Here is a 24,977-nt window from a genome sequence, read left to right on the forward strand (position 1 = left end):
GATGATAAGAGGGCATGGAAGGAAGCTATATCACTGGGGAGACAGGACCTTTTCCATTTTCTCTCCGCCGCCCGCAGTTCGGTTCGGACAGCTCGTAGAGCATCAGAAAGCCAAGGACTGGGGGGGGAGGCCCGAGCTAGTTTGGTGGTGAGGGGACACAGAGAGTCAAAGGAAGATGAGAGGGAGGACATGAGAGTTGTAGCCGCATCATCGGTAGATAGTCGAGAGAAAGACTCCGCAGATGGTAGGGAGGAGAGGATTGTAGATGAGAGGGTGGAGGAAGACAGGTGGCGTAGGTTCCGTCGACAGGTGACAGTGGATGGTGGGAGAGATGGATGGGTGTTAGAGGAGAGTGGAAGAGAGAAAGAGATGAAGGAGTGGTCAGATATATGGAGTGGTGTTACAGAGAGGTTGGTTGTTGTGCAGCTCCTTGTGAAGATGAGGTCAAGAAGGTTGCCTGCTTTGTGGGTGGGAGGGGAAAGAGTGAGGGTAAGGTCAAAAGAAGAGAGGAGGGAGAGAAAGGTAGACTGGGTGGACTCTGAGTTGAGGTTGAAGTCACCCAGGAGGATCAGGGGGGTGTCATTGACAGGTGAGGAGCTGAGGAGGATGTCCATCTCATCCAAAAAGTTTCCCAGAGGACCCGGGGGGCGATAAACAACAATAACAAACAGTTTGCACGGCAGAATAACAGAAACCGCATGAAATTCAAAAGAGGAGAAGGAGAGGGATGAGGAGAAGACACTAGATCTCCATGAGGATGAGATTAGGAGACCTGTGCCACCTCCTCTGCCAGAGGCTGGGTGTGTGGGAGAAGGAGAAGGCAGAGGAAAGGGCAGCCGGGGTGGCCGTGTTCTCAGGTGAGAGCCACGTTTCAGTTAAAGCAAGAAAGTCAAGGTTGAGGTGGGAGGCATAGGCAGATATGAAGTCTGCTTTCTGGACGGCGGACTGGCAGTTCCAGAGGCCACCAGCCACACAGAGATCAATACCAGGGGATCTGGGAGGAAAGATGAGGTTAGAGATATTCTGCCCATGTTGGCGGGAGGCGAACCTCCTACCTGACTGGGACCTGGGGAGAGGAGAGAGGACAGGGATGGGAAGGAAACACATGGAGGGAACTAGGGAGGACAAGAGGAATACTACACAGTGGAATGAGGGCAGGCAGCAAAAACAAAATCAAACATCAGGCTCTCGGACAGCCTGGATGGACACCCGTAGATAGACACCCTCGACTTTGTACACCTGCGACTTCGTACGCCGAGGCAAGTAGCCGAGGCTGCCGCACACCGCTGCCGCTGGTGCGCTACACAACTGCTTAAGTAATACTGACGCCGAATACAGAAAATGCAACCAACCCACTGCAGAACAATAATGCACACTGAAGTGAGTTCAGGTGTGCCAGTACTAATAGCCTGAGCAGGGTGCAAAGTATTGGCTCCTCCTACAACAAAAGCTGTGGCCTGCCAGCCAGTAAAACAATAGCCTAACTTAATAGCCTAGCTTACCTGAGAGAAACAAACACCTAACCCAGTTTCACTGAATCTAAATAAACACCACTTGTAATAGCTAACAAACAAGTACACAACAGAACACTAAAATGACAACTAAACTGAATTTAGAATCAGCAAGCAAACAAATAATACTTAACTAATCCAGGAGAAAATGCAACCAACCCACTGCAGAACAATAATGCACACATGAGTGTTGTTCCCTGTGTGTGCATGTATGAATGGGTTTACATGGTTGTGCACATTCATGTTGGTCTGTCTCTGTCTCTCTGTCTGTCTGTTCTATCATATTCAGACAAAATCAGTTTCACTCCTTTGTTGGAGTGCGAAACATGAAACCACGGCCATGATGAAAGTATGAAGTTCCCGTGATCATGTCTGAACATTCATTCACATCAAAGCCTGAAACACACTCAGCATCAGGGCCTGAAACTCACTCAGCGTTAGAGCCTGAAACACATTCAGCATTAGAGCCTGAAACACATTCAGCATTAGAGCCTGAAACACACTCAGCATTAGAGCCTGAAACACACTCAGCGTCAGGGCCTGAAACTCACTCAGCGTTAGAGCCTGAAACACATTCAGCATTAGAGCCTGAAACACACTCAGCATTAGAGCCTGAAACTCACTCAGCATTAGAGCCTGAAACACATTCAGCATTAGAGCCTGAAACACATTCAGCATTAGAGCCTGAAACACACTCAGCATTAGAGCCTGAAACACACTCAGCATTAGAGCCTGAAACACACTCAGCATTAGAGCCTGAAACACACTCAGCATTAGAGCCTGAAACACACTCCGCATTAGAGCCTGAAACTCACTCAGCATTAGAGCCTGACTCACACTCAGCATTAGAGCCTGAAACACATTCAGCATTAGAGCCTGAAACACACTCAGCATTAGAGCCTGAAACACATTCAGCATTAGAGCCTGACTCACACTCAGCATTAAAGCCTGAAACACATTCAGCATTAGAGCCTGAAACACACTCAGCATTAGAGCCTGAAACACATTCAGCATTAGAGCCTGAAACACATTCAGCATTAAAGCCTGAAACACATTCAGCATCAGACCCTGAAACACACTCAGCATTAGAGCCTGAAACACATTCAGCATTAGACCCTGAAACTCACTCAGCATTAGAGTCCAGACGCGTTTGTGTGTCTGGGCTGACACCTCGTCTTTCTCCTAACGCAAACAGGAGAAGGGTGCAGATCAGCTGATGGCTCGCGGCGTCCCCGTAATGACTGTGAGCAGCAGGTGAACAGGGGAGTTCAAGGTGCACATTCGCTCCGTGGCTCTGTTTGTGAAGCAGCGGGATAGGCCCTGCTCCCTTTTATTTACCTGTAGCTGGGACTCCTGCCAGCCCGGTTTGTGAGGGGAAAGGGGACGGGGTGGCGGAGATGTGCACTACAGGTGAGCCCCGCTGACTCCGCTGCCCGGCCGGTTATTTACTGCACACAAAAGAGACGGCCGCGGCGGCGCCCTGCGTGGGAAGCCATGTTAATCTCTCTCAGGGGATCAGTAATGGAGAAATTCTCATTCCTATGACTGGGTGTCTGTGCGGTGTGTGTACATGCGTGCGTGTACACCTGTATGTGCCTGAATGTGTACCGCGTATTACAGACTTGTGCATGTAAGTGGGCATGCGCCTATTTCTGTATGTGTGTGAATGTGTGCGCACATGTGTAAATGTGCTTGCATACATGTTCATGTGCGCTTATTATGTGTGTATGTATGTATATGTACAGTATGTGTAGGTTTCTTTGTGTGTGTTCTATTATCCTGTCCTTGTTTACTTTCTAACATCCTTTTCGAGATGCATCTTAGGTGATTAATCATTTTTCTGGTGTGTGTGTGCGTATGCGTGTGTGTGTGTGCATGTGTGTGCATGTGTGTATGTGTGTGTGTGTGAATGTGTGTCTGCGTGTGGCATATTGAGTGTCTGTGTGTGTGTGTGTGTGTGTGTGTGTTCGCATGTGTGTGTGTGAGTGTGGCAGGTTATATTTCTGTTCACCACTGATGTGGTAGGAGTGGTATCAGTTGGTGGGGATCTACACTGATGTAGTGGTTTGGAATTTGAGGATGAGCCCATGAGAACAGTGCTTATCTGGGCTGTGGTTACACTGCCTTATCTTGTTTGAACCGCAGCGATCGTAGAGAAGTTTGACACTGCCTGGTACACCCTCCTGTGACAGGACTGCCAAACACTAGGGCTGTGGAGTTGCATTGGGATATTGCCCATAGCAATGATGTTAAACCACAGACCCAAGGCCTGTCTACTTTGACTGCCATCTCTTGCGTTAATGAACTGAATCACAGCCTCTCAGCTGTTGCCTGTGCTTCCTCACCATAGAGAGCTTTACCAAAACAGAACTGCAGGGGTGATGAATGTGGCTTATGACCAGAGAAATTAAGCTAACCACAATGATTAGGATACTGTCCTAACACTGGTTAAATTGAATTACTGTCACACAGTAGGAGACACAGTCACCACAGGTGTAAGTCCAGCTGTGTCCAATCCTACCTGAAAAGGTGGTGTGGGTGCATTTTTTGTTTTAGCCCAGCACTGTCAGTGATGTAGCATGACATTCTAGACCCTGTACATACGCATTCTCTATGAGCCCCATTAAAACTGTAGACCAAAGCAAAGCAAACCAAAGACTTTTTCCAGACATTTTGAGCCAGTCTGCCCTTTAGGCCCTGGGGTAGTTAGTCTTGCTTTTCCCACTACTGTGATGCCCCTGACCACAGCACCCGATTCAACTCATTAACTACCACGGGCCATGTCTGAAACAGCTTTGTAACTACTGTGGTCTCAAAATACAGTATATACTGTCTACTAAACATACTGCTTCTTACATCAGTATGCAATGTGCTCCTGAATTTTCTCTCAATGTATCCTTTATGATAGATATTGCCACAGCATTTTTGCGGAGTGTATTTGGGAACAGAATTTTCAGGAAGTAAATCATACTTTTCAGGAGGTCCCACAGAGAGGACGAGCCATCTTTGGGTCCAATCACAGTCAAATAGATCATAGAGGAGGAGGTGGGGACTTTTCTTTACAAGGGCGGGTGCCATTTCTGCCGTACCGTTCAAAAGTAGCATGGGGACCCATGTCACACAGTCTGACGTATGTTTAGTAGACACCGCATATTTTGAGGAACCAGTAGTTTTGGAACCAGCCTGGAAATACAATCAATATATATATATTGTGAAACTTTTTGTCTGCTTAAAGACTTTCTAATCCAGTTTACTCATGCTACAGTAAGCAAGTATCCTATTTCGGACATGGCCGTGGTCTTCAATCAAAATCTTCATGAGTAGAATCTGGTGTCTTAGTACCAGGCTAAAACAAAAACCTGCCTCCACACCTTTTCGGATTTGTTCCGTTTTAGACATATCTATTTGGCTGAAAAAGTTTTTTTTAAAAGCAGAAAGAAAAGCTCAAACAAGCCTTATTTCTATCTTCAAGTCATTCTGCTGCATAGAAGCCTACACCCTAAAAGCTCCAAGCAGCGCGATTCTCTGTACAAAGCAACAACATAGAATTGGACATTCTTCTATTGCCAAAAGGACAGCTCAGGGTAAAGTAATGATACATTTACTTGGTATTCCCCATTAAGTGAAATTCAAGGTTCAATTTCAAGGTGGGGCACTTCAGCTTTGAAGACAATGCCCTATGTCTTATTCACCCAAGATCAGGAGTCTGCAGCTTTTAACTCAGGTGTGGCGACAACAGGATTCCACACACACTCCAGTCATCACTGTGAACAATTCACTCTGTGCTTATTAGCATATCAAGCAGGTAGTTATTAGCACAGCCTTATTGTTTATAGACAACACAATACTCAGTATTTATTCAGCTCTAAAAGTGATTACATGAATCCAAGGGAAACACTATATCAGAGTAAAATCTGGTACATCCCAGTTGAGTTAAAACCGAATATACTGTCTTTGTAGACAGACCTAGAACAGGCCAGTTTCTAAGCATCAAATTGCTCCTAAACGCCAGCACTTTGTCAACCCTGCATCCTCTTCCGTTTGCGTTAAATACACAACTGGCATTGTCAATGACTATTTATTATTTGTGAATCGCTCTCTGACTTCCCTATGAACGCCTTGTTGCATATGATCAAAGTTGACTTGATTCCACATTTTAATCGCGATATTTACACAAACAAAACGCATAGTAAATTAATTAATTTCGAAAAGTAAAAGACAACTGTAGCGCGAGCCTGACGAGGCAATTAACATACCCGCCTCTGCCAAGAGCAACAAAGTAGCTATTCCAGCACGCCAATGCCTCCTGGTGCGTGTGAGAAGTGATTAAGGAGGACCAAAGGCAGAAAAGTACCTCCACTTGCTCAAAGCCCGCCGCAGCTGCGACGAGCTCACTGGATTTGGAAATTGTTTGAAGAAGTCATGTAACTCGCCGAGGAAACACCTCCAATGAGTGGCTGCCTGACACAAATCATTTTGAGCCGCAGCCACTAGTTGTCGAGGCGGTAAAATGCTAAACGAATTCGAAGCCCAGTTGGGAAGCAACAGGGAAAGAACAGCTCGCACCTTATTTTAACGCGTATCACTAAACATAAATGCTTAAAACGCTGCTGTTCCATACACTTTTTATGGCCGAATTGATCACAATTCAGATACTAAATATATGTGTCACTGAATTAATCGACGTGTTTCTTATTACAATGCTAAATGAAAATCCTGTGTATGCAGGGAGTTTTACTGAGAAACCTCACGCTTCACATAGTCCAGTAAAGTTTGAATGTATAGCCTATTCTAGCAGCTCACATTGTAAAGTAAATGGGAATGTAATTGTTATTGGGAGGTCTAATTTTTCATTGGTAATAACTCTGGTTTATAGGTATGTGGCAAGTAGCCTACTATCTTACATTGGTTCTGGCTCTGCACACAAGCTCTCAATTGCCCTGAATCATTTATTGGGAATAAAGTTCCCCAACACCTGGAATAGGGGTCTTACAGAGTTCATTGTATTTCAGGTTATATTACATCCATAATTTATTTTGCAAACTGTCCCATGTTACTCTTAAAATATGTCCCATAAGAGCCACCGTAAATTCTATATGTTCTATATGTGCTCTTTGCTCACAGCTTTCATTGATATTTTGCTTCCGCAGCAATATGACCTCATCAACCTCACTGTGAATGGAGTTTCCCTCAATATATCTGCGCTCATATGATTTATACTTTTCCTGTATGGTTCATGACACTTTCTTTGAGATTACCGGCATTATGAAATGCAACTGCCATAGTGTGATATTGCTGGTAAAACGATGCTTCTAATGCAGTGCACTCAAGAACAAAGACCTTATCATTATTTCCTTATGCAATGAACATACACTCACTGCATATTAGGTATTTATTAGGCTTATTTTTTAACTTATTGGTCTTCTGCTGCTTTAGATTATCCACTTAGAGGTTTGATGCGTTCAGAGATGCTCTTCTGCATACCCCTGTTGTAATGCGTAGTTATTTGCATTACTGTCACCTTCCTGTCAGCTTCGACCAGTCTGGCCCTTCTCCACTGACCTCACTGATCTCATTAACAAGGCATTTTTGCTCACAGGACTGCTGCTCACTGAATAATTTTTTTGTTTTTTTGTAGCATTCTCTTCAAACTCTGGAGACTGTTGTGCATGAAAATCACAGATCAGCAGTTTCTGTGATACTCAAACAATCATTCCATGGTCAAAGTCATTTCGATAACATTTCTTTCCCATTCTGACATTTTGTGTGAACAAGAGCTGAACCTCTTGACTGCATGCTTTTGTGCTTTTAGTTGCTGCCACATGATTGGCCGATTTAATATTTGCATTACCAAGCTGGTGTACAGGTCTTCCTAACAAATTGCTCACTGAGTATATATTACCATAATAATATGACTGTAATGCTCAGAGCATTAGATTTGGATGCATGGAGACATTGATTCAATGGACAGGTTGTCTGGATTAGCTTTGGGGTTGGTTCTGTATATCAGGTCTGTATGGTAGCCCTGTGATTTGGTTCTGTGCACTATTATTGTGAGTTGGGCCTGTGGACTCAGCTGCCATGACCCAGGGAAGGAACCTGCCCATTTTCACTAAATCCAATGGTCTGAAGAAAACATTTAATGACACAGCAGATGGTTGTTCCTTTAGTGTAACATTCAAATAACGCAAATTGGTGCAAAATCACATAAAACAGACCCATTACCATAGAGTTGATACTTGTTTGTGCACCAAGCAGGGTGCCTATCGGTGACCTACCCCAGTATGGGCTCTCAGGAACTGACGCGCGTTCAAGACGGCAAATATTAGCTAACATTCATCAACGTTCGCCAACAAATTCTAACTTGAATGTCAAGTTTGTTAAGTAAGTTAACATGAGTTAATGTTAGCTAACTGTTTGATGGATAAAAATGGCTGCCGACAGGGAAGACGGTGAGAGAAAATGTAGTCAATCATCTGGCTGTCATAATGCAGTTCAATCAATGTAATATTTATTCTTGCCCTTAAAAAATCCTCAGTAAGCAGCTGATCAGCTGATCTAGCATTGTTAAACCTCTGCCGCATCAATTTCTATTTAAAAGGTGTCGGTGGGAAGCTAAATGGAATCTTCATTTAGAATAGTTAAACAGTATCTGTTTGCTGTACATACAGTGGTTCGCTGTGAACGTTCACCATTTTGAATGCAGATCTGGTCTTGTGACGGCACAGGCCCAGGGGCATTCCTCATTCAGGACCAGTTCTCCGCTCAGTAGAAATCCCTATCCCCAAATTGCCTTTCTCAGGGGTACAACATTGGTGGCCTGAAAACCCACATTGTGAAATCTCTTTAAACACGGTTCCACTCTATATCCCAATGGGCACGATTCAATGAGGATTTAGTGGCATATTACATCTATAGACCGTATTTAGTTTTAGCACAAATAATGACATTATCTGTTTGCTCAGAAGATTCTTCTGTATATTAAGTCTTTCCACTGATTGCACATTTTCCACATTTTCTTACTGTCTTCTGACTTTGTGCACAGTATGCAACTCTTCTACATCAGTACTTTCCTTCTCTCTCTCTCTCTCTCTCTCTCTCTCTCTCATACACACACATCTGCTCTGTGTGTGTGTCTCTCTCTCACACGCACAGCTGCTCTGTGTGTCTCTCTCACACACCTGCTCTCCGTGTCTCTCTGCAGCACAAAAGTAAGTAATCCAGCTGACGTGAATACACACTCACTTTCACACTATACAAAAAATGAACACATCCACACTGCTAATTTGTAGATCATAATTAGAATAACAGTTAGTTCACACAAAGCAATACTGCTATCCTCCCACCCCTTTTGCCACTGTAAGCACTTTACACATTTTATATCAGTGACTAAAAACAGAGAAGTAAAATTAGAAACACTTAAGTGTAGATATGTTTGTTATCCAGAAAGAGAAGGGAGGCAGTATAGTGAATGTGTGGTAAAACCAAGTAAAAGCATCAATCTGCTCACACTGGTGCTGCTCCCCTCCTGGCATGAGCTCCTGCCCAGTGTCACCATTTCACTCCCAAGTTTCCCCTGCACTCGTGTTGGGACGTTGTCTGCAGGACCCATTGGCACCACCTAGTGGACAGATGACAGAAGGACCCTCATAAAATCTCCATCTAATCCGTTAAATGTGAGGTGATTGTGTTTGAAATATGGAAAATGTTTTGTGTCCTTATTTGTTTACTGAAAGAGACACAGTGTTTGTGTCTTTGTGTTAGAGACAGTTTTTCCTTCTGTTTGGCTGTGTGTGTGCACTTTTTGAGACAGAGAAAAAGAGACAGCAGAATCATATTTTAAAAATATTTATAGTTTCTACGAGCAGTTGTGTTTTCATCTTCATCTTGGCCTGGCTTGGTCAGAAGCACAACGTCTATGGCTTTCCTACAATGCTGTAATAAAATTGCCACAAAAACCCAGCACGCGCGGTAGGTAGGTGTTCCGGCAGGTGTGCAGTATGTACTCTCAGGGGTTGGGCAGAAGGAGGGGAGGCCTTGTTTATGGAGAGAGGGAGAGGGAGAGCGAGCTGGAGAGGAGGGGGGCGGGGGGGGTTTGCCTCTTGCTGACTCAGCGATTTCCACTCCTGCTGTCTCCACCACAGCGCACGGAAGTCTGGAGTCGTCTCGGAAATCTCGCAGGACTCCTCTCCACTCCTCTTCATCCACGCTCATTCATAATTCACATCACCTTCAAATGTGTTCTGTGATACGGAAAGTGTCATTTTTAGCTCTGCGGGCAGGCCGATATTACAAACACTCAAAAGAATAATGTTAATTTGGCAGAAACACGGCTGAGACGCCGAGTTATTCACGAAAAACAGGACAGGGGATTTCTGTGCCACAGGCCTTGCGGCAGAGTGTTTATTTATTGATGGGCTAGCGCAACACTCCCCCGACTGAGTTGTGGTTACGGTGTTTAGAAGCATCATCAGCATTAGGCCTACATCAGGACAATATGCAAACTGACTGAAGTGGATGAGACCTAGCACAATTCATATTTAATCTGCATAAAGACTTTGCCCTAACCTTTCCTAACCAGACCTATATTTCGTGCAGCCATTCTATATTCCAGGCACTGGGTTTGAAGTCAAACAGCTTGATAAGAGTATTTGCACTGAGTTGACTGGTGTCTCTTCTGTGGGGAACTGTTCAAGGTCTTCTATTTCTGTGGACTGAGAAGAAAAAAACACAGGTTATTTATTTTGTTTGTGAGGTGGGATGCATCAACAAGTTTTCAGTGCAACTTTATATTTGTCATTTCTGTTCCAATCTATTGTCTTTGCTGTTTTTCATTGTATTGGTTTGATAGTATCTGTATCTCCATTGAAAACAGCACAGGAATCCTGCACAGCAGTCTGAGCTGAAGTTAATGGCCTCATGCGAAGCCCAGGGGGCGCTGTGCAGAATCCGTCCCAGCTGTTCCCATAAATACATTTGGAGCAAATTCTGCGGCATCGTCTTGGAAAAGCAATTCCTCGAACCGTCACAACAATTCCTCGCCTCATTTTTCACATCCGGAGTTGTGAGAGAACTTTGACCGCCTTCAGTACGGAGAAGCAAAGGTCTCCGAGTGATATTGTGGAATCTGCTCCTTTTCCTACCAACCCCCCACTCCTCAAAATGCATATATGCGCGATTGCATTACTGTTCCGTGTCTACTATCTGCGTGGAATATGAATTCCGGAACACTTTTTTCATTACCCACCGTTCTATACTTCATCTCTCTCTCCTGGAATGCTGCACTGTTCCATCTCAGGAGGAGTCATGAGAGAGGTGTGAAGGGTATATCGTGCAAAGGTTACCTCACTGACAGATAGCGCCCCCCCACCCCCGAAAAGGACAAAAAGACTGGCAGCAATAGACACGTGACCTTTGTCCCTCAGCGGGACCGTTTTTTCATGCGTCATAACTCAACAGTAAAGTCTCCCCGTCGTGATTTCACTTTCACTTTCTATTTCAATTTCCCAGAATCTGTCCAGTGAAGGGAACTGGAAATTCCTGGGAGGTGGGGGGGGGGGGGGGGGGTTTGGTTAATTAGGCCCATACGTTGGCTGAACATATGAAGGAGGTCAGGAGTATGGGCACCTGAGGGATGTGCTAATTGGCTGTGTGTGGGCTATCAGTTACATCCAGGCTAGTAAAGGGGTGCGGCTGAACTCAAGGGATGCAGCTAAGAGTTAGAAGGTGCATCTTTGAGTGAGACCTCCTCACTGTAGAAATGGTGGCGTTCGTTTCTCAGATGGGTCTCGGTCTGTCTGCTCTGGGAGCCGTGCATGTCAGTTCTGTCCTTGTGCTGTGCATGTACACTGCATACTGCATACTGCATGCCCTCGGGCAGAAGGACAGGTGTTAGAGGGAGAGAAGGCTTCTGGCAAGACTGCCCTGTCTTTGTTTGTTTATTTATTTATATTTGAAGTCAAATGGATGCAATCCTAATGTACTCTTATCAAGAATACATCAGGATCGCAAAGGTAATCTATGTTTCTGCCTTGGTTTTGTTTTCACATGACTGTGGAGTTGTAAAGCTTTTTCTTGTTTGCAAACAGAATACTGAAATGACACTTTACAATTAAGGCAGATTCTCAAAGTGCTTTTAGCTTTTGATTGCCTATAAAGGTGAAGTTTGTTTAATGATCTTCTAATAAAATGTAAAAGCTCTGTCAATAACAACCAACGCTGCTCTCTAACGTTACTCTCAGTAAAATGCCTGTTTTGATCTGCAAGGATGCATAAATCATTGCTCTGTTTCGAAGAAAAAAAAAATCAGGCGTGTGTTTTGTGGATTGATACAGATGAGCAGTGTTCCCGTGGATATGAAGAAATCCCCCTGTAAATCTATTGGTCGCGGTCTAGGCTCTGCTATCCAATGCCTTGCTGATGATTCTGCAGTTCTATTTGGGAAGTTGGCAGCTCGAGGCGAGGGCTTTACTCTCGCGCTGGCAGTTCGACTCTGGGAATTATGAACAGAGCTGGTCAAACCTACACGTTGTTTTGAATTTATTGCGAGAGAATTGAGACCATGGACATCGGAACCCGCGTCTTGTTAGCCTTCCTCGTCTGTCAGGTAAGCGTGCACAGCTCTTTTGCTAAATTTGGAATTGGGAATTCGGTCTTCGCACCCGAATCAGCTTCCTGTGGATTAGCCTATGTATGCTTATACACATTTTTTTATTTCAAAGGCATCCCTGTTTCTGCTCGTCACCAAAGCATATTTTGCTTTAAGTTTTCACACTATAGCCGATAAGGACACACGATGTGATATATTGAGATGTTTTCCTGGCGGGGACGGGTAGCGTATGTGAGAGTGTTCTAGTCTAGAGAAAATAGTTAAAACTACCCACATAAAAGCTATGATGAAAGATGGATGTTGATACAGTTAATGGCATGGCACGAGAGGAATGGTGGGGATAGCAGAATTATTCTGTCAGTGTTTAAATTGCTGTTGTAGCTGGTGCGACATCTGATTCTCCGGGGCGAGGATAGTTTCTTTGGCAAATCTGCAGTGGTCAGTTTAAGGATGCCGCTCACATTTAGCCGCTCCTACGAAGAGGACAATAATGTGCGACGGCTACGTGCGAACCACGACCAGGGATCGCGTCTCTAGACTAATCTGTATTCAGCTCAACTCCCAAGTTTCGCGTCTCTTTGCCTCCGTTCATTTGGTTGAAGTGCTCACAGGGAAATTCACACACCGCCGCGCTGGAATTGCACGAGCGACGGGAGCGTTAAGAATGTCGCAAAATGTAAAATTGATATTTAAAAAAATGTATTGTTCATTCTACCGAGTTTCATTCGCTCAATGAGGGTGATTTTATCTTGTCCTGATTAACACGTTTTATTTGGGAATGTTTAAATATCCCTATTGGGAAAGCGATAATGGTGAACACCTGCCCCTGCCAGTCCAACAATAACTATTTATGCGCAGAAGGGCCAGCCACTTCAGTCGCTATTCAGGGAGAAATGTTGCGCGGGGACACCCGTATAGGTGTGTTTTCAGCGGGTTGGCGCCGTTTATCATGCTTCGTGGTGTGTCTCCGCCACATCTGTCCACACTGTGTTGCAGTAGCAATGGAACTTCTGATTTCGGAGGTTTGCGCACAACAGGTGGTATATTTAACGCATCACTGTCACAAACTACCAGGGTTTCAGAGCAGACGCTGACGTATGAAGCTAATAGAAAACACATGGCCCTCACGGTGGCGGCTCGTTGTCCCGTGAAGTCACTGTAATTGCGGAGCTCCGGCATCGTCCACTCAAGGCTGCATGCTGGATTAATGCACGCGAATCGCTCTGGCTCAGCCAATTTATTCCCATTATATTTCTTTCTATATGTCCCTATTACGGGTCGTAGATTTCCTAGCGAACAATACTACTGAATATACAATGCCCTGGTATAGCGGCAGTCGGTACCGTTGCTGCCTTTAGGGAATGTCAATTGCACGCAGTGATTTTAAGGTAAAGCGCTCCGAAGAGAACCCCCCCCCCCCAGTAGTAGCTGCGACCTTCAAAGCCTCGGAAAATTACACAATTTGCGAAGATAGTGCGAAGCCATTACAAGTGCAGCGCAGCATGATGTCCTCGCGGTGGACAAATAACGCTTTTATTATCTGGAATCATGTCACGTTTAAAAGTAATCGGTTGTCGGTTGGCTTCTATGACTGAACGGGAGATGTTGGAGTTAAGTCGCTCGGGTCATTTAATTTAGCAGTGACATTTACTGCTAGTGCTTTGGTGTGTTTATAATGTTCCGGTGACGCGGGATCCTCTGCTGAAGACAATAATAAGAAAATCATGTAAAATATCTGGTGTTTTCAGACGCTCCAAATTATTTCCTCCAGAAGATAATTAATCTCGTAATCTTTTTCTGCGGAACTTTTCTAGTATCCCAGAAAAGCGGCAGACACGGGAATATAATTTAAATGAATGTTAAATTTGACTTTATACCCAATGGAGTCTACAGAAAAGTATATCTACGTAAAGTTTGTAAAGCTTGTATTGTTGCTATGACCATATTCTGTTTGTGGTAAACCCTATAAATTGATATTTATGCTGATTTACTCCACGTGAACTACCTTGATTCCCTCCGCTGTGTGCATTCAACCTGTGTGAAAAAAGGGTTTAGATTGTATAAAATGCATTATGTGACCGGGGTAGGACCTGGATTAATGTTTTTATTCATAGACTTATTTGAATATTTGCACTTCTTGCAGGCTGGAAAGTAATGTTTATCCCATCAGTGGTGTTAGAGGGTACAGGATAATTCTGCCCCCAATCACATTGTATATTCATCTGTTTTTAAATAAAGCTTTAATCAGGAATGAGAGTTAATTTTGCCAATGACTGTCTGCATAAATTAAGATGAAAAAATAATTGGGTGATGGAAAAATCTTATCACTCTAAACTCAAAGATTTCTAATCCAACATATTACACAAAGCCTGGCACATTATCCTTCCCTTAAAAACTGGAATACATCATATATATATAGTGGATCTTTAACAAAAATATAATTAAAATGTATTTTACAGCAGTGTAATATATTGAAAGTTCTGAAAGGAACAAACTTGTATGTTTCACACATTGTGAAGAGTAGCAGTACCTTGGGAATATATTTTATTGAACTATATTTTCAACATAAGGGTTGTACATTCCTCTGGAACACCACTACTACCACCACCACAACAACAACAACACCAACAACAGCAGCAACAACAACAACAACAACATGTATACGAGCCCTGGGGAACAAAAGTGATTCAATAAAGGTATTCGAGGAGATGAATATGGCAGATGGCACTGCAAACCTAATTGGTTGATCTTATTCCCGCATTGTAAAGACCTCCTTAGCCGTTCCCACGTCCTTCAGGGGCCTGTATTGCTCAGTAGGATTGCTGAGTTACCTGGATAACTGCACTGAGCAAAACCTGGAACGCCCATTTTATTTCGGTCCATGTTCCAGATTTGTAAGCATTCCGGGTTCAGCTACTTATCCAGCTACTATAAGTTCTGGCCTTTCCAGTCTCTTCCTGAATCATGTTTCTCTGAATCCGCTCCTGGCCCCCAGCCCCCTAGTGCACTCTGCTCTCAGTCTGGCAGTCTGGACACACACTGAACTCCTCCGCGCTCTAAACTCTGTATTCCTGCTCGGCGCCTTATTTATGGCGGGGCAGGTGGGACGGCAGCTCCATCCCATCTCTGCGGTGGAGCGTCTACACTATAAATCCCTGTTTTTAAATTAAACGCTAAGCAGCGCACTCGTAGGGATGATTCAGAATAATCACGGAGCTGCCAGTACGTGCAGACACTCGTATATTTTTCTCTCTCTTTCCCTCTCTCTCTCTCAGCCTCTCCGTCTCCCTCGCTTTCTCTCCAACGCGTCGGCGGGGAGCTCCTCGGCCCGACCGGTTCTGTGTATTTTAACGTTTTTATTTTTATTTACTGCTCCGTTTCTTTCAAACAGCTTGGTAAATTGCAGGCTGTATTTTTTTTATTCGTAAAATGAACAGGTAAAACGAAAGTGGAAACGAGGTGTGATTTTCCCGGGCGCTTGGGCGGAGGCGCACGCAGACTCTTAAGTGCCGCTCGTGAGGAGGGACGGAGAACCGGGAGGGCGTTTTCACTGATTAAGCGGGAAGGCGGCTGTCGCTGGCTGTCATTGGTCAGCGGCCTGTCACACGCGGCCCTTCTGTAACAATGAAAGGTCACGGCCCCTGTCTCTGCGGCCCGCCTCCTTTCTGCTGGCAGTAACAGGTGCTGGCTGGGCTGAGATGACATGCCTACGATACGCTCAGCCGCTTCCAGACGGGACGGTGCCTCCCCACACCCCGACGTCTCAGGCTGGAGTCCGGTCAAAACCCCTCCTCCTCCTCCTTCGCCTCCTCCTCCTCCTCCCATGCCAGACGAGAGCGCGGGAGATCAGAAGAGCGTCTCTGTCACTGCCGCTGACCAGAGGGCACTCCAGGGCACTGCTCGTTTCATTATCTGCCCTACTGAGGCTTCCCACTTCAGAGGTGTGGTGCACAATTGGACCATATTTCAGCCAATCTGAGGCCCTGGGCCCAATTAGGGTCAGACACATGTCGGCTTTTTGATAGACAAAACAACAGTGCTGTTTAATATAAATAACAGTGTTATTCTATTGCTGTTATTTTCTTTGGTCGGGGTTGACCTGAGATTGACTGTGGCTGTGTGGTCTCTGTGTGGTCAAAACAGGTGGTCCAGCACAGAAGGCATTAAAGGAGGTCTGATCAGGAGCTCCATTAAGGAGAATCTCTTTAGCTATACCCCATTAATATAGCACTTCTCAGAGCACCCATCAGCTCCATGTGCCCTTTAACGAGGAAGCTGGGAGGGGCTCCCCGTGGAAATAGTTTCCGTGACAACATTTAACAAGATATAAAAGCCCTACCCTCCCCCGGGCTGCCAGGGTGCATGCGCTTTTCTTTCTGTTGAAATGATCAGCAATTGGAGCAGGAGATCCGGATGAGGAAAAGGAAGGTCTGGTAATGGCGGTAATGAGAGAGTCAGTCATTACGTTTAATGTTTATCTTTTGAATGGAGTGCCTCTCTGCAGACCGCTCTGCGCAGTAAGCGTGCTCGCGGGCAGCCGAGGTTAACTACGCTGCCACCGCCCCCATTTGCTGCCTCTAATTACCAACTCCTTTCCCAGCTGTGTGTGTGAGAGAGTGAGTGAGAGAGAGAGAGTAAGTGAGAGAGTGAGAGTGAGGGAAGAGAGAGTGAGTGAGAGAGTGAGTCCTAGAGAGTGAGAGAGTGAGCGAGAGAGAGTGAGAGAGTGAAAGAGAGAGAGTGAGAGAGTGAGTTATTCAGAGAGTGAGAGAGTGAGTTATTGAGAGAGTGAGTGAGAGAGAGAGTGAGTCAGTGAGAGAGAGAGAGTGAGGGAGTGAGTTATTGAGAGAGTGAGTGAGAGAGAGAGAGTGCGTGAGTGAGGGAGTGAGAGAGAGTAAGTGAGTGAGAGAGTGAGAGAGAGAGAGTAAGTGAGAGAGAGAGTGAGTCCCAGAGTGAGTCATAGAGAGTGAGCACACGGCTGCTGGTGAGCAGTGACCCATGTGACTGGCTCTCAGGAGGTGAAGACCGAGGATACTCTCCCTATAAGACACCGCTCAGAGTGAGACCGAGGGTACTCTCCCTATAAGACACCGCTCAGAGTGAGACCGAGGATACTCTCCCTATAAGACACCACTCAGAGTGAGACCGAGGATACTCTCCCTATAAGACACCGCTCAGAGTGATCGGAGACATGTCTAATAAAGATCTGCATAATTACACACTGGATAGTCTGCCCTCAATCAATTTCTTCAAGCAAAATAAAAACACCTTTCAGGCAACAGAACCCAGCGGAGACACCCTTTAGACCACAGCTCAATTGCAGAAGAGAATGAAAGTACCCATGACTACATTATACCTAATAGATTAGCTTGTTGTTTTTTGGACCACGCGTTTTAGAAGTACACCAGAGATTCCCATTAGACATTATGCACTGTTGCCATGAAATACATCCTCCCAATCTCAATCAGGCTCCTCTTTAATGGCATATCTGCTTACATTATTGATGCTAAGTCGACATTAATAAATGTTTTTTTTAATGAGGTAGAATGCACTGATTAATAATTCAGCATTCGTAACTGCACTGTAATCTACAGTGTTACCTCGGGCAGCCTGGTAGTGTAGTGTACAGTGAAAGCGGGGGATTTTTGAAGAATGCTAGTCTTTCTCCTCGCTGTGATGGGGAGGAAATGAAAGAGTGTTGAGAGAGGCAGGGTGAGTTTGGGAGTGTGTAGGCCGTCACTTTGTCATCCTGACGACTCCATCTCCTGTGTTTACTCTCGTCATCTGTCTGTCTGTCACATAATTGTCAGGAAAGCCATGGAGCCAGCCTCCAAATCCCACAGCTCACACGCAAAGCTTATGACCGTGTTCCACTGCTGCTGTTTTTAGTGCACATACAGACACACACATGCACACACACAGATGGTATATACATGCACACTTGCATAGGCACATATGCACACTCCTACACCTGCATAATCTGCAACACAATCACAGATAAATGCATGCACAAGCACATAGACCCACGTACACATGTACAGTACAGTCACATTCGAGCACATTGTCTAACTTATGTACACACAACTCAAACTCAAACATGCTAATTCAAACACACACAACTAATTCACACACACACTGCACAACATGCAAACCAGCAGTCACCCACACGCTTAGATTCACAGAAAATAAACCGAAAAAAAGGAATCTGTATGAAATACATTCAGCATAGCCACAGAAAAAGCCTTGCTGTGTGTGTGTGCGTGCGTGTGTTCCACCATCACCATCTTGGACTACCCCTCAGAAGTCTCTGGATCAAATCCACTGCATGCTCTCTCTTTTAACCCGAAACCGCTTAGAGGCACGCACATCTGTTCGGCTTGTAAATTTCAAACCTCCGCCTCCTGCCGGGTGCCATTCCCGGTGTGAACCGTCAACTCCGCCAGTGTAGACAAAAATCTATTTCCCGCAATCCTTTGACGTCCTGTGTGGGTCTAGCGCCTGATGCAGAAAGGGTTCATGCTTTGCCTTTGACTGAGTAAACGCATCTCTTTGTACAGAGCGGTTTATTGTTGGGCCGACTCCCGCTGTTTGGTAACGGTTGCTGTGTGTGTGAGCTTCTGTGACTGATGCACTGCACTAGCTGGATGTGCCCCCAACCCTTGCCCATTCTGAAGACAGCAGTGGACACTAGTGGTGTTCAGGAATTCAGATAGTCTTACATACAGTAAGCAGAATTTAATTGCCTTACACAAACCCCATCAGACCCGAATTCGAATATGAAACAGGCCCGAAAAAGGGACCCAATATGTTCCAGAACAGCCTGTAGCTGTTCAGTAGTTGACTCCGCTGATAATTGGCAAGCAGCCTAATTTCACAATGTACTTTTGTCTTACCGCCTTGATCTAAAGATGGATCGTTTGTAAATTGATTACAAGGAGAGTTTGCAATATTGTTTTACCCGAGCGTTGTTTTGTTCAAGCATTTATGCCAATGTTTGAGATCATCCAAAACATTCAGGTCAATTGCGCAATATGTGAATACACAGGGCCCGAAATAACAGACTTGAACCCAAAGCACATGCCAATTTGGACCCGAACGTAGAGTAAGTTAAACTTCTGAACCAAAAACTTGCTAGGGTTTTGGGTCGGCTTTGAGTATTGGTGCTCTGGCAGACTGGTGAAGACCGGTGAAGACCTCTATTAAACACAGAGAGGAATGTGTCTGTGAGACAGGCAGAGATCTAATGGGAATGACCCCCCAGGGACCACGGTGTAGCTGCTCACAGTGAGGGGAGGAGTCGGGGGTGACATGACATCAGAAATGACTAATGACCAGGAGAGGAGGGAGGTGAGGTCGGAGTCTGGAGCCTCCTGATTAATGATGATTGATCTGAATTCATTACCACCAGCCGGAGCCCTCTGCCATGATTGCATTCAAAAGGGGCAATCTTTGATCGATCGCCGATCACCGCAGTTGTGTCTGTGTGTGTTTTGGGGGGGGGGGTCCTGCTTGTGGAAACATGGTGACTCGATGACTCGTGGTGCAACATTGTCCAATGAATGGACTCACTAAGCTCGCTGGTTGTGAGGTTGACTACGCTGCGTTGTGTTTTGACTCGCTGAGTCTGTGAATCAAGTCTTGGATGCAGCAATGATGGGAAAGTGAGCTGGACCTGCCTGTCATTTGTGACCCACTCAATAATAATCAGTTGGAAATTTCGATGGCCAATTTTACATGAATCGATGTTTATGTAAAACATTTTTGGCTGTTTTAGGTTTTCATCTTAATTTTGTAGAACCTGGCTTTCATAATATGTATGCCTTAATGCTAAAAATACAGTTTATACGCTTTTTAAATGCAAGCTTTGAAAGTGAAAGTTTTGCTTGGTGGTTTGTCAGCTCATCATCGGTCATCAGTCAGCATGCAGTCCCACAATCACTTCAGTTATGACAGCCCCACGTAACCCTTATGGCAGAGAGGGGCTCCTCTGCCCTGCCAATACTGCAGGTGACCCATCAAACACCGTAAAGCCCACATAAGTGTCATAAGCATGATATAATGCCACTCATAACTAGTTATGACAGCATATTACAATTTATGAGCGATGTGCAGTAAGAACACATTAGAATTTGTCGCAAGCTTTTATACACAGGATATTACAGGTGTTATTTTATGTTTATGATATTGGCTTTATGGTGTCCCATTCAACAAAAGTCATTACTAATGCTGTGTTTATCTTTTCTCTTGTATATTGCCACAGGGGTTGCAAATGAGCAAGAGCTATAAACACTAAAGTACTTACACAGTCTTGACATTGCGTCGATGTAAATAGCAGTGTGGCCATAACAGAAATAGCTAAAAAATATCTAACTACTACCACCGGTGTGTGTTTTGGATTGGGAATGAAGGAACCAGTGGAGGCTGAGCCAAGCAGAGCCACAGAAAACCCTTAGCACGGCTTGGCAACGAGCAGAGACGGGAGAGGGGTCTGCGCCAGCGTGGTTGTTGTTTGACCCGGGCGGTACCCTCCTCTTCCCATCCCGCTCGCTCCTGTTGCCTCTCATTTTGTCAGATCTGCAGCTGCCTGTCACCTCAGAGAGAGAGGGGAATCAATCACTGTCAGCCTGCACCCTGACACCCGCAATACCTTCACCGGCCACCTAGATGGCGATGCTGTGCTGGCAGCTCTGTCGACGAGAGGCGCTTTGATCCCGAGGCAGAGCAGCGGAGACATCCAAAGGGCTGCACAGAGTCCTAATTTGTTGTGTGTGTGTGTGTGTGTGTGTGTGTGCGCACGCTTGAGTATGTTTTCCAAATTAGTGCTGCCAAAGCTGATTAAACTGTTGAATAAGGCATCTGAAGATAGCTGCTGCTGGACTGCTGTTCTGAACACACAAACACACAATGCCGCTCACTGCGGAAGGCCTTTCCAGGCAATTAAGAAGGCCTTCCAGTTTTGCCCCTTTTGAAAAGTGAGTTCTGTCTCAACCGAGGGAAATGGAGAGAAGAAAGAGGAAAGGTGAGAAAGAAAGAAAGAAAATAAATGAAGAGAAGGAAGGTGCTGGGGAAGAAAGGGTGAGAGAATAAAAGAGAAAGAAGGAGAGAGGGAGAGAAAGAAAAAGAGGACACGGAGAGAGAGGGAGGGGGAGGGGGCAGTACAGATTTCACACCTGTTGTCACAGCTGCACCCCTACGCAAGTTACTTAACAATACTCCGTTTATTTTGCACAACTTATTTCCGCAGATGTTTGGAACATCAGTCATATTGTGGGTGAGAAAGGGCTGGCTTTCCACCGGAGAGAAAGGGACGAGTGGGCTGGAGAGGCCGATACCGCAGTCCTCCCGTAGCCTGTTGTTCTGACGGATGTAGGGCCTCACAGAGGGACGGTCTTTCTCTGAGTGATGAAAGCGGAAGCCTTCTCCGCCGTGCGCAGCATTTAAAACCGCGCTCCCTGTGCGAGTGGGATAATGGCAAGCATTCGCTTTGGCAGGGAAGCTCTGTCGCTAGACCTGCATGAATGCAAAAGAGCACTGGATGGATGCCTTGTCACTTTGCCGGGCACGTGTTAATGGGTTTGAAGCCCTGCTGGGTGAATTTTTGTCCTTTGAGGTATGATGAAGCATCGCTGGAACAAAGCTGTCATCCTTGGTCCTGGAGGCTCACAGTACAGCCTGTTCCCTGGATGTCTTTAAACTAACAACTGTCCCTGAACACGGGAGAGAATCTAAAATGGGTGCATGAAGACAATGACTGAGGAATCCATCAATTATGTGCCTCACTGGAATTAATGCTTCCAAGGTTGATTGTGGCTGAATGGACCTGCAGACAATGCTCTTCAGGAGCAAGACTTGCAAGTCTTGCAGCAGGTACAATGTGCCCTCCAGGACCAAGGTCGAGATGAAAAGGTCTCCGGTATCTTGTTGAAAGATAAATTGTTCCACCAGAGTTCAGCAGATCTTTCTTCTGGTGCTTCTGGAGCATCCTCTGATAGGTAAAAAGAGAGTGAAACAGTGTCATCATCACCCACGGAATCATGGGAAGAACAGTGGAGGCTTGAGTCTCAGTGCTGGGAGGAGACCAGAGGTCTTAATTAAATCTGAAGAAGGAAGAGCTTGGTTTTCTTTTATGTAAAAATGTGCAGAGTGCTCGGAGTGTGTCCCTCAGATGTGGGACGGTGGAGGATTGGGTTTGGAGAAGGAGCGCGGGCTCCTCTGCTCTTTAAATAACATGCTCCTTTCCTCCAGGCCTCCTGCCACCTGTTTGAGCCCCATGAGCCGCGCCTTAATTAAACCCCTGACCCAGATGCAGAAACGAACTGTCAGAGCTCAACCTGCAGGGGGCGATGAAGAGGCGGGGGTGATACATATATATGTGTGTCATCTGGACCAATGCGAGGGAGAGGGCGAGATCAGGGAAAGGGGGAGATAGGGAACGAGAGAATAAGAAAGATGGGGAGGAAAGGCAAAGTTCTGAGTTAGGAAGAGAGAGACGGAGAATGAGGAAAAAAAGGCATTAGATGTTTCAGAATGCTTTAATGAGCAGAGGACGCCCCCCTCCCTCCCTCCCCCCTCTGTGGACAGCTCAGCAGCATGGGTCTCTGGGGAGACGCTGGCATATGCAGGAACCAGATCAGATTTATTTCATCCGCACGACTCCATGTTCCACCAGTGATGTTTTCTCTACCTGAACGCCTCGGTGAGCACAAATCTCCCCTTCGCCATCCAACCCTCTGCTGACCGCAGCCGTGAAGCACAGCCCGCTCCCGGACCTGACATCCAGGTTCATAGCCGGCCAAAAGCCACACCGCCCCAGTTTACCAAGTTAAACAACGAGGACACAGGCAATTACACCCGTAATTACGGCATGTGGCTTTGCTCCACACGCTGACTTCCCTCCTCCACCTAAGCGGTATGGATTACTCGCTTAGCAGAGCCCGATACCCGGTAATAGCCGGAACCCACTCAGGTTTGCAAACAGCCTTTTAAACACACATATCATGAAGCCGGCTGACAGTTTGCTGCGGGAGAACTCGTTCGGCGGAGGGAGACCTATTCGGCTCCCGGAGGAGTCTGGTAAAGCGCCGGGGCCCCCGTTGAGTTCTTCCCGTTCAGGCTTGCGGTGCGTTCCACCCCGTTGACGAGCAGGCCTTCTGCCGCCGTCTGGGTAACCGCAGCACCGTGTGCATCGCTGACGTATGCGACGTAGGCCCTCCGGCTAATGAGGAGCGGCCGGGTTGCTTGCCCGTAGCTGATTGCGGGAGTTTTTATGTTCGGGGGTCTCGCCGGCCTGCTTAAACATGCGCGCCCCGTCTCCGCCCGCTCCTCCTCCTCGACCCCTCTCCGTGGCACCGCCTCATTAATATACCCTGGAATATTCCGGAAGCACGCCTCTCTGTTCGCAGCCTCTGGGCTTGTTTCTGAAGATCCCCTGAATAGAATGAGTGTTCCTGCAGTCTGCACGGCACGAAAATGACAGACTAAAGTGGCTCCCTCTCTCAGAATAGTCAATGCTGTTTATTTTGAAGTAATAATCATCCATTGCCCTAACCCTCGAGAGTTGTCAATGCTTGAAACGGCTTTCCACGTCATGCAGTGGAGTCCTTGCTTTATGTTGTGCTGGATTCGACTGGAGGTAAAAGGTGAACCAAGATGGGCTGAATAGCCTGTTCTTTTCATTGTGTGTACTTATATTGTTATGTTCTATGCTGGGCTTAATTATCTAGTCTGTAGGTAAAAGGCAAGCCTAGAAGGGCTGAAAGACCAGTTCTCCTCATTATGTTTATGTTCCATCCCCCTCACCCCTACCCTGTCTCTAGTCTCCCTTATTTGAAGTGATGAGTGAGATTTCACGATTCTCTTTCAGCTGTAATTCGTACACGGATCACCTGATATGAATGTAAATACCCTCGAATTAAAGCTGACATTCTGCACTTTAGTCAAATATTAATAGTTTCATTTCAAATCTAATCTGCTGGGGTATGGAGCTATACATGCAGATTACTATCATTTCAAAAACAATTGTTGTCCACTGAAATAAACCATGATTGATTCACATCAGTCAGCACTCGATGACTCATACACTGGGTTTCTTGTAGCCTCAATAACATGAAGCCCAGACCCTCAGCCACTGGCTCACAGGAAGCACATGCCAATGGGAGTTTACCTGTGAAGTGGTTGGTCCGCTGTTTCAAAATATTACGACAGATACTTTACAGCACAGTCTTATCTTAACACCGTGTTGCCTTGCCTCTCTGACTGCATTGTCTGTGCCATGTCTTATCAGACGGCGTGCAGAATAGGTTCTTATGCAGGGGTCTTGCTTTTTGTTTATTTGTCTTCTCCTTGTCAGATATTATGCGGTTCTGGGTACCTTGGACACTGAGCTATGGAAATCGGAGATTGGGGGATGGAGGGATACATTCAGAATTTCCAGAGGGAGATCTCCTTCCTTTCAGGGATAGACTCAGTGGGTGAGCTAGCATAGGGGTGGGGGCGGAGATCTGCATCTGTTTCTGGGTTTGATGCCAAACTCTGATCTTAATTATTTAATCAAACCGATCATGTACGTCATCTGACCCTTTAAATAAATGCATCGACTGCCTGCTGAATGACAGCTGATGACAGCTCTTTTGTCCCTGTAAGAGACGGTTAAATGTGGTCTAATGTGTGAGTGAAGTGGCGCTGGTGCATGTAGCTAATTTGCTAATTGAGCCAGAGTAATTGGCGGACACAAAAACAAGCCCTCCACAAGTATGCCCCCTGGAGTGAAGGTCAGGGCTGCAACACTCCAGACCGTGAATACTCAAGTATTATTTATAACCGTAATTTTTCTTCCCTTTCGCTTGTGCCTTTGGACAGCC

General features: G+C 45.8%; 1 protein-coding gene across 3 annotated transcripts in view; it reads left to right on the forward strand.

Annotated features, from left to right (window-relative positions):
- Window positions 1–11,961: 11,961 nt before the first annotated feature.
- The window catches only part of cdh13 (cadherin 13, H-cadherin (heart)), a 487,792-nt gene continuing 474,776 nt past the window's right edge, over window positions 11,962–24,977 (forward strand). For all 3 annotated transcript variants that reach the window (XM_061246305.1, XM_061246306.1, XM_061246304.1), the window contains exon 1: window positions 11,962–12,117. In XM_061246305.1, the coding sequence (XP_061102289.1) occupies window positions 12,073–12,117 (45 nt within the window). In that variant the 5' untranslated portion in view covers window positions 11,962–12,072. The remainder of the gene's footprint in view (window positions 12,118–24,977) is intronic.

The sequence above is a fragment of the Conger conger genome, chromosome 6, assembly GCF_963514075.1.
Source record: "Conger conger chromosome 6, fConCon1.1, whole genome shotgun sequence".
In the NCBI taxonomy this organism is placed as follows: domain Eukaryota; kingdom Metazoa; phylum Chordata; class Actinopteri; order Anguilliformes; family Congridae; genus Conger; species Conger conger.